Genomic DNA, 10,612 nt, shown 5'->3' on the forward strand with positions numbered 1-10,612 from the left:
TTGAATATTTTAGTGTAAGGCCATGACTTATCTCATATTTATGTTATTTTATTGAAAAACAACTTATATAGTTCTGTCTTACAAGGATTAGAGAAATATTTGGAGCACAAATTTTATGTTTTGTGCTATGAAGACTTTATGAAAAACAAAACCGAAAAAACCCGAAAATCCGAAAAATTCGAAATTAAAAAACCCGACTTTTATGTGTTTGGTTTGGTATTTAGATTTAATAACTCGATATAATTGGTTTGGTTTGGTAATTAGAAAATCCGAACCAACCCGACCTATGTACATCCCTGGGTTTAAGGAATATAAAATATGATCTAAAATATGCCTAAAGTAAATTTAAAAAATTGGTTAAATTATTTTTAAATAGGTAATAGTTTTTGGAATAAATTAAAAAAGAAACTATTTTATCAGTACTACCCTTTTTTGTACCTACAAGTGAGATTGATATGTCACTTGTATATTCAACCTAAGTTAAACTGCATGAGCAACGATGAAAAAAGAAAACGATAATGAATAATTGTTCGACTCGAAAAGCTGCGGTGATCGCTTATCTAATTCAGCTGGTACGCTAGCACACTTATATGTGTCTAAATAAAAGGAAAAAAGAAAAAGAAAAACACCATTTCTATTTTTTTTCCCTCTTTCTGTAAGCTGCTCATAATCCTTGTGCTTCATTTGTATATGTAACTAAAGTATGGAACGACCTATAGCCTTAAATGGACAAAATTGAAACTCAACATTTGGAGTCTGGGATTTAGTACTTTTCTTCTCTCTCGTTTTCCAAATTAGATTTAGGTTACTGTTGTATTATCTGAGCCAAAGTGGCATGTGAAAAATAATTTGCTAATGGATAATGAATAAATTCGAATACGGCATGTGAAATAATAGAGACTAGAACGTAGAATGCCGTATATTCTAATACAAATTAAATATTGTGGGAATTACCTTATTTAAAGTGATACCTCGTGTAATCACCATCGCATGTCCCAAAGGTAGGAATAAGAAAAAAGGAAATTATCGGACGTTAGGATTGTGTTTAAGACATGACTACACTAAGTTTGGTCATATTATTCTACTCTTTTCTCGGAAGTCGATAACTAATCATAAAATATTAACTTGACAGTAAAAAAGAATTCGATTCTGATTCGAATATTGATTTTTTTTGTTACTGTATTTGTTTTAGGTCCACTTTGACAAAACAAATGAGGTGTTGTTGCTTTTGTGAGTGAACCTTCTAGTGTTTTTCTTAATCCTCTTTGCCTTTGCACTTTTATCAATCGTAAAGTGCTTACAGTCCTTTTCATGAACATTTAAAGAGTAATGTTTCAACGGCTTTGTTCATATCAACCAAAAAGCCCCCAATATCATATATATCCGATCCACTATGTGCAAGGTCACATGTCCACTTCAAGAAGTCCTTAAAAAACAAACTTAAGATAAAATAGAATCACTTATACTATCGCAACATAGAAGAAAAAGATCTCTCTTTCTTGTGTTGTTTAGAACATTGTACTACTTGGTTATGATAGTGAAATCTCAATTTAATATAAAGTATAAAAGATTTGAGAAATTATTATATCAGTTCAAGATGGTTTAAATAATTCCGCCATATCTTCATCTAAATCTAAACTCCATCAGTGCCAATTCATCAATCATTTAATATTAAGCAACTTGTACTTAGTTAATAGTAATATTCTTGTTTTTAATACCAAAATTGCCTTTAAGCGTATATACCTACCTGCTTTCCAGCTCTCTAGATCAATAATCTAATGAACTTAAGAATTTATTTTTTTTTAAATAATTTCATTTTTTTTTCGACATTAACGTTTATTCATAAAATTTTTAATTTTCACTTGAAGATATATTTTGAAAATTTTCGAATTTTCGCTCAAATCACTCACAAAACTTCAAAAACAATCCAAAATTATATTCATGTCCAAACACAACTCTAAAATTTCAAATACCATTTTCATTTGAAAAATTTTTCCACCTATTTTGGAATTTTGCGATTCTTATGTAAACGCCCACCTAATAATTTCAAATAATCACCACAGGGTCCCAAATTATCTGTTCGCCACATCTCTTCAAAAGTTGAATTTTGCAAAGCTAGACACCCTGAAAAGGCACTTACTTTATACTAAAAGGCATCTTCAGAGTGTTTGTTCTATCATTGCTTTCTCTTCTTCAACTTCAATGAAAGTTAAGTACTTCTGGTTTATTATATTATTATAAGCAAGACAAAATCATGTTAATAGAACTGTAAGAGCATCTGCAGAGGAGAATGTTGATTCACCTAGCAACCTTTGTGTATCACTAATTCTTTTGTTTTGTTTGCAATCCTCAGTATATTTATTCATTATAATTATAGAACAACTTTAAACTCTCACCCAAAAAATTGGAAGATAGGGAGAAAGCAATTCGAGTTATTATCTGTTTTAGGAGAAAACCAAAAAACAACAACACAACAACAATAACAGAACCATCGTAGTGTGTACGCAGACCTTACGCCTACCTTCAAGAAGCCAGCGCGGCTGTTTCCGGTAGACCCTCAGCTAAAACCAAAAAACAACAACAATATCAAATGGAATATCTTTTCTAGTCTTAAACATGAAAATAAATTGAAACTATTACAATCAATGGTCCAACGTTTGCAAGGGGTTGTGAAGAAGCTCACTTATGTGCATTATGACAGAAGTGCAAAATGGCTTGTAAGAACTACAGGCTTAGAAGTTTCAGAGAACCTAAAGAATCAATAAGGAAAGAAACAGAATGGAGGCAATTGTTCATTAATTATGGAAGGAACTTTGCGAGTTTTCTCTTATATACAAGCAAAAGTTAAAAGGCAAGGATCCAGGATCGAATGGATTGAGAGTAACACGAAACATCAATTTCAACTTTTTAGAAGAAATACTGGCTTCTGTATACCTCTTAAACTGTTCTCTAAATTTGCAGGCAGTAGTATGAAAAAATTCAGTTGCTTATCATAGAAATTCTTCTTAACCATGCATCCACGGAAAAGAGAGCTTCTATACTGAATCAACTCCATCAACCTGTTGCCGCGCAAGATACCTTTCCCTTCTTTCTTTCTGAAATAGTAAAAACACATAGTATATTAGTACAGAAGTCATGTTGATTATGATACTTTTACACGATCCGAAGCACGAAGCCGGATATTTTTCCAGACAATTCTTTGTACCCCAGATCAGTAAAGAAGAAAAACAGATTTAGTTCCTTGTTTTATGTTCCACTATAGTGCTTCTTGCCTTGTATTACAACGACAACAACTATTACTTAAGCCTCTTTACTTTGTAATTATTACTTGAGGCTCCAGTTATGTACTGGCACAATATTTATGAGCTAACTCGAGGGAAAAAAAAAGGTTGTCTGAGCTATCTCACCATTTCCTTAGTGGTTTGGGACGAGGCCCGTTATACAATTTTATGAGCAATCAAAGAGCATCAGAAAGAAGATTCTAAATGCAGTAGATTTTTTTTTTAAAAAGGAAATGCAGTTGATTTGTAATGTAAAAACCGAGCATTCAACATAGGATCGTACTAGCGTCAAGAAAACTTACCCATTCGTCTATAACAAGACCTTCTCCAACAATCTTTGGACCTGTATCTTCTGGAGGCCTTTTGCGTGCCTCGACCTCAGCCTCAGCTTCAGCTAACTGGCGGTTAAGTTTCTCGAGTGCCTAAGGAAAATGAGCCACGAAATCCTTAGAGCCATTTCCACATAAACCTTTAGACAATTACATTACTAGAAACAGACTACACAAAAAATCTGATTCAACTAATTAGCAAAATTGGTGGAGAAAACCTACTTACAGGACAAGGGCGTTCAGCATCAAGGAAAACAACACCCAGTACTTGTTCAACTGCCACGTCATCCTTCCGTTCATCAAACTGATTAAAATCATTGTTAGCATGAAATCAAGCATTTCAAGTGTCAAAAGGTCCACTTTTTAAACGAGTTAGACGAAAGGGGTGCACAAAAGGAAATAGAAGTAAATTAAATTAAAAAAAGAAGAGGAAAACAACTTGCAGACATCTACTTAATTATTCTTCGCTTTTCTTTTCTTAGTAGTGCAAAGTCAATAATTGCTTGCATTATCACTTAGATTTAGTTCGCCTGTAGAATTCATAAAACAATAAAAAGGAAAAACTTTAATAGCCTAGACTCAAAAATAGAAGATGTTGGACACAAAATGCCAAATTGATAATAAAAGATGGATACAATCCATTATTCTTTTAACATGAGTCGGTCCTTAAAACACAATAAATCGAGCAATATCAATAAAATTGAAAGGAATTTCATTTATGAATAGAGTTTTATGGAGAAGGAAGTGCCATTATTTGTCAAGTCCGGTGAACAATATGATAGTATATAAATAGTGAGTGTCACTACTAGCTCCACTATTCTTGTATTTTGAGAACGGTTTAAGTAAAGATATCTAGAAGAATGTCTAGCCCGCGACTAAAGGAATTACAGTCAAGCTTTTAACCATCATGGAGAAAATTGTAAAATGCAAAAGAACATCAACAATACTTGTGATTCCAGAATCAAAAGTACAGTTGAAACTTGAAAGTACATGAGTTAAATGTTTCAAATACACTAGAAAAAAGTATAAACTACTGGCAACAAGAGCTGAATTCCCTTTAAGGATTGATTATTTTTCACATTATTTCTTCTAACTGGCCGGGGGTTTATTAGAAACAGCCTCTCTATCTCCACGAGGTAGGGGTAAGGTCTGCGTACACACTACCCTCCCCAGACCATACTATGTGGGAGTATCGTATGTTGTTGTATTTCTTCTAACTGGAAATCATCGGCGCCTATGATTAGGATATAAAACTTGTGGCAAACTTGTGGCAAAGATTGCAGAACGAGAAGAAATTAAAATAAATTGTTGGAGATGGAATTTCACATTTGACGCAACTTGATGTGATGCTTTACAGATTTGCTGGACAAAGACGTTCACAAACAACTTAATATTAGTGCTCTCATCTCTATCAGAGGATATCTATCCACTGCAGCAAACATGACACTTTTGAATCCATAGCAACATATGTTGATACGGATCATATGATCCAATGATTAAACAAATTAGTACCCTATACTGAGTTGATTTCCGAAGCTGATCTAAAGAGGACATATATCATTTGAACATGAAGGAGACCACGGCAAATCCTCCCTATCTCATAATGAGAGATTTTTAAAAGAGCAGAAACAGCATTCAGAAATGAGGACAGTGTCAGGACCATTTCAGTCTTTTCTACATATATTTTCTAAAATAAGAAGGAAAATATGTTTCTTTTGGGATCAGAGTTTCATATCATGGTAGACAAATGCCCTAAAACCTTCAGTATAATTCTCTTCATTAGTGGTGGATGGTTTACTTTCCTAATATATATTGCATGGTCATAGTGGTGCAACAACTTTAGCTATAGCATTATTACAACCTTCAAACGAAAAGGAAAAGAAACGAGAAAGGACACGTGTTAAATGGTGACACCTTAAAAAGAGGAGTATTAGGACGAAAACATGATCAATGATTTGATCTTATTCTAACTAAACTTTAAAGGAAACTAATCACAGCATAAGAAGAAATATGCCACTTCTAGCATGACCCTGAAAAAGTTCTCATATTCATTTTCCATCTAAAAGAAAAAAAGGGTGACCCTGAAATTTTTTTGATCTCAGGGACTTAGGGATTTAAGGCCTTTTTGGTTTCATTAGATTCAACATTTCCATCTGCACGTGGTTGATTTCTCTTCCTTTTTCTTATATTTTAGGGATAATAGGTCAAATATGTAGGATATTCACTTCTCTGTACCAACAATTACAGACTAAGAACTCGAGAAGAATAATTGAATTACTGGGAAGAATGAAATAAAGTTTTCAAAGGCTGAGATTGATTTTGAGCTGGTTATTCACTTTCATGAGAGGATATATTTGTCAATGCATGGGAGGGACAAACCATCATTTAGCACTTACCAGCTCTGGCACATAATCCACGTCCTCTTTTACTTTTAAGCTCATAACCTTGAACTTGACCCTGCTCTTCTTTCCAACTTGTTTCTCGTTATTATCAGGTGGCTCAACGAATTTGAAAACTGTTAATTAGGTGATATATTAGCACAATAAAACAGCAATAAGCAACTATTTTCATTAACATTATACAGAAGGACAAAAAAAGGCCAAGAGTAGATGTTACCAGTTGCAATAAGGCTTTCATCAGGAGCAAGAGTACCTCCTGGCGGCCGCATATAACAACTTTTCGGCCCAGTTGTTTGAAACTGAGATAGCACAATGAAGTAAAATTAAGAAATATTTGTGAATAGCAATATTAACCTGATAACGATACAAAAAGATTTCTTCGTAGAAAAAGGAGTATGCATGTCAGTTACTGCGTAACCAAAAGAAGGAGCAAATGTCTGTAATAAAGCATCTATCTTATATTAATTAATCCAAATACGATTGGTATTGTTTAATCACATCCAATTAATACACAGAATGATGCTTGTTAAAGTCAACTTTATTTTTAACTTACACATGATTAATTGGCTGTTAGTGTTAAGACTTATGGTCATTGATCAAAAAATTGCTTTGGCCTGATTATGAACGACATGCAGAAGATGCATGCCAAGAAATAGTATAACTTGCAAAGGACAAATATGACAAATTCTCTCTTTGAAAGATCCAGTTTCACCTTCCATAGTGATACGTTACCCACTAACCAGAATTCATCATCATTTTAGTATTTAATGGCCAGAATTTCTATTATATTAACAAAAAAGGCCAACCTTTAAGCAGATTGTCTTTAAAGCATGAGTACTATCATCACCCAACTCAGAAAAGTTGGCCTAGTGGGGGACTAAAGTGATTTGTTGCACTAATTATGGAGATCGCAAATTGACATAATGAATATTAGGTGCTAAGCACATTTCACATCAGATTAATAAAGTAGGAACTGTTAGAACCACTAAAACAAGAAAATATCAGGAAAATGAGGCTAGTGTAATGTACCTTGAAGGCTACAGGATTCTTGCTAATGTTCTTAATTCTAATAGCACTCTTGACTTGTTTGCCAGGCTCATCTTCAAAAGGGATAAGAAAAGAATTAAGTATAATCCAATAGATACAGAAAAGAACAAAATAAATAGACAAATATAGAAAGACAGTCTTTAAGGCATAAGAACTATTCTTTTTTTTTGTTGGTAAATAAGGCGTAAGAATGATTACTTCAACTAAATAGTCAAGTCTCATCCAAAACATAGTACAAAACAGAATTAGATATACTCCCTTTGTCTCATTTTTGTGACACACTTTTTTTTTGTTTGTCTCGAAAAGAATGACATATTTCTGTATTTTGAAATAATTTAGATTTAAACTTCTCTCAAGGAAATGATTTATAGCCACAAAAATGTATAACACAGGTTTTAGACCTAAAGTTTCAAAAGATTTTTTTTCCTTCGTAAATTCCGCGCCCAGTGAAACGTCCAGGACAGAACTAGTTAACATATGTGTTAATAAATCCACTAAATATTATACAAAAATTAAAATTAAAACTCAGTTATTAACACTTGAGTTCACTGTCCAAGATCCATAAAGTTCAAATCATGACTCCGCATCTAGAAACGCCGTCACATAAATTTGGGACGGAGGCAGTAGTTAATATTAGGCCAGTAAATTAATAAACATAAGTAGACTCTTAATGAAGCAGCTAAATATATTCTATAAATTGCATATCGACATCATTCTCAGAATCGCAATCAACCTTCTATTTCAGTAAAGATAAAGTAATGCATAAATTTTCTTTCTGTTAAGGCAGAATAGCTTTATAGACATTTATACTTGTTCGGTTTTGACATTCCGTCTTTCTATTTCATAAAGTTTCATCCAAACACTTATAGTTGTTCAAAAGTAATATTTTAAACTCGTCTGACCGTTGACCATGTCTATGTGGCAACTTGACAGATGAGTTGGACAAAATACATGTATTTCACGCAAATATTTAAACCAAGAAATAATTAAAATAAGAAAAGATAAAAAGAAAAGACAAAAATTAAATTAGAAAAAAAGGTGAAAGAGGGCTTTCTCTTTCACATTCTCCTCTCCCCGCCGCTCCTCCACTCCCCCCCAAACCCCAAAACCCACTGCAACATAGCTATTCTCCACTAGTAGCACCCTCGTCGCCCCAGATTGAAGAATTTATAGTGAGAAATTTCTTTCCCACCTCCCTCATTTTCTTCCACGACTTCTCAAGACGAACTTTTGCAATCAAAAGAAATAGAAAAAGCGAAAGAAGATTGCCAACAGAATCCTTTTATGGTAAGTTTTTCGCTAGAGGAATCTCAAATAATTTTGGGTGGAGTTTTCGGTGATGATTTTTTTGGCGAGTCATTTCTGATTGAGAATTTTTATGGGTGATTGGTAGTGCTACGATGGAATGCGGCTGTGAAGAAGCTTTTTAGGTAAATGGCGGTCGAAGAGGGATCACAGCCATTGGTGGTGAGGCAAATTTTAAGAGCTGGGTTCGAAAAATAAAGGGAGTTGAAGAGTGGTCATCGACGGGACCATTTGATGTTATTGAGGCTGCCATTCTGGATTCTGAATAGTAGAATTTCCATGAAGAATATGTTAGTTGATTAAAATCTTAAATTGGTACATAATAATGTGGCTAAGTGCAAAGAGTTTGATGAACTCATTATGAAACATTATTACTTGTATGCTGTGTTGAAGTGGTGGTAAAGGTCTGGTGAATGGTGGAGAATAAGGGAGGAGGAAGGTGGAGAGAATGGTGAAATGGAAAAAAGACAGATTAGAGTTTTTAAATAATATAAAAAATAAATTATCTGTTATAGAAAATCTGACGTGGGCATGTCATCTATGTCACGCATTTGAAGAACACATGAGGTCAAAAGGGTTTAAAACATAGGTTTGAACAATTACAAGTGTTTGGATGAAACTTTTTAAAATAGGAGGATCAGAATGTCAAAACCAAAAAAGTACAAGCGTCTATGAGACAATATTCTGCCTTCTGTTAAATCCAAAATTAAGACAAATAAGCAAAAGAAAAGTAGCAAAATAAGTAAATTACCTGTGATGAGAAATCAACCAATTATGCAATTGGAAACATAAAACAGATGCCATATCAGAGTGGATATGGTCTAATTCATGACAAACAATTAGATGGGTATATATAGCCAAAATAACCAACAAAAAAAAGAAAATAAAAAGAGCCAAAATGGTGAACATACATGGAAAATAGAGCTTGTTTTGTGGATCAAGACTGAGTCTGCGACGAGTTGGAAGTAAGGATTTGGCAACAGAAGAAACCTTAAGGGAAGCATGAACATTAGAATGATGATCCACAGACATGCCATTGAGATGCTGTTGTTGTTGTTGCCTAAAAGAAGAAGAAGAAGAAGCAACAGAAGAAGAGGAAGCAGCGACTGAGCTGCTATTTGAATGCCAAAATGGAAGTTTACAAAGACCCCAAATCTTGCCATCAGACACAGATTTCTCATTAGCAAGTGCCATTGTTCCTGCTCTCTTAATTAAGCACTTTGGTTTTAGAAGCAAATGGTTGGTAGTGAATGACAGAGCATTTAGGAGTGGTGGGTGGGTGGGGGGTCATAGGATGCGAGTTACATAGCGTGGGAATGATGGGTTGTTGTCATAATTTGTATGGGGAGTGTGACACAGTTATTGCTGTTGGTTTGGCTGTGCCTCTGTTTAAACAGAAAGTTGAATCTTAAATATATATGCTGCCTTTGCTTCTCCTCATTGGTCCATTTCCATTCCTGTTGCTTTTTGCCTCTTCGGCTTCCTCCTTTTTTGTATTTCTTTTTTATTCCTTTTTTTTAATAACTTTTTTCGTCCATTTCTTTCTCTCTCATTTGGATGTACATAGCCTAGCTGACATGATTTATTATTTATTTTTTCTAATCAGTATACATAAATATGCACAATTATATATATATATATATATATATATATATATATATTCATCGATTATTAACAGTGTAATTAATTTAAGTGAACAACTATTTATGTTAATTCTTATAAGAAAAGAAGAATAATGTGTTATGTCCTTAAATATAGGTCTCGAGTTTAAATCTTGACACAAGTCATCTCCAGTCATCCCCAAGAGAGGCAGTTTCAAGTACCTAGGGTCGGTTATCCAGGGGATGAGGAGATCGACGAGGATGCGCACACCGTATATGGTGGGGTGGATGAAATGGATGTTAGCATCTGGAGTCCTGATGCTACTGTTTCTCAAAGGTAAGTTTTACGGAGCGATAGTTAGGCTAGCCATGTTGTATGAGGAAGAGTGTTGGCCAATTAAGAACTAGATGAAAGTAGCAGAAATGAGGATGTTGAGGTGGATGTGCGGGCACACTAGGATGTATAAGGTTAGGATGAAGTTATTCGGGAGAAGGTGGGCATGGCTCCTATGGATGACAAGATGCAGTAAGCGAGGCTCAGATGGTTCGGGCACGTGCGAAGGAGAAGCTCAAATGCCCCGGTAAGGAAGTGTGAGCGATTGGCTTTGGCGGGTACGAGAAAAGGTAGAGGGCGGCCTAAGAAGTATTAG

The 10,612-nt window shown here is 34.3% G+C and overlaps 1 protein-coding gene across 1 annotated transcript; it reads right to left on the minus strand.

The window, feature by feature from the left end:
* Positions 1 to 2,762: 2,762 nt before the first annotated feature.
* Positions 2,763 to 9,670, minus strand: LOC107761381 (vesicle-associated protein 4-2-like). The gene is made up of 7 exons (XM_075237301.1): positions 9,273 to 9,670; positions 7,039 to 7,109; positions 6,227 to 6,308; positions 6,007 to 6,125; positions 3,837 to 3,914; positions 3,584 to 3,703; positions 2,763 to 3,095 (listed from the first exon to the last, which is right to left on the minus strand). The coding sequence occupies exons 1-7, from the start codon at positions 9,553 to 9,555 to the stop codon at positions 3,036 to 3,038; spliced, it is 813 nt and encodes a 270-aa protein (XP_075093402.1). The 5' UTR covers positions 9,556 to 9,670; the 3' UTR covers positions 2,763 to 3,035.
* Between the last annotated feature and the right edge of the window lie 942 nt (positions 9,671 to 10,612).

This window comes from Nicotiana tabacum, chromosome 2 (assembly GCF_000715075.1).
Source record: "Nicotiana tabacum cultivar K326 chromosome 2, ASM71507v2, whole genome shotgun sequence".
Taxonomy (NCBI): domain Eukaryota; kingdom Viridiplantae; phylum Streptophyta; class Magnoliopsida; order Solanales; family Solanaceae; genus Nicotiana; species Nicotiana tabacum.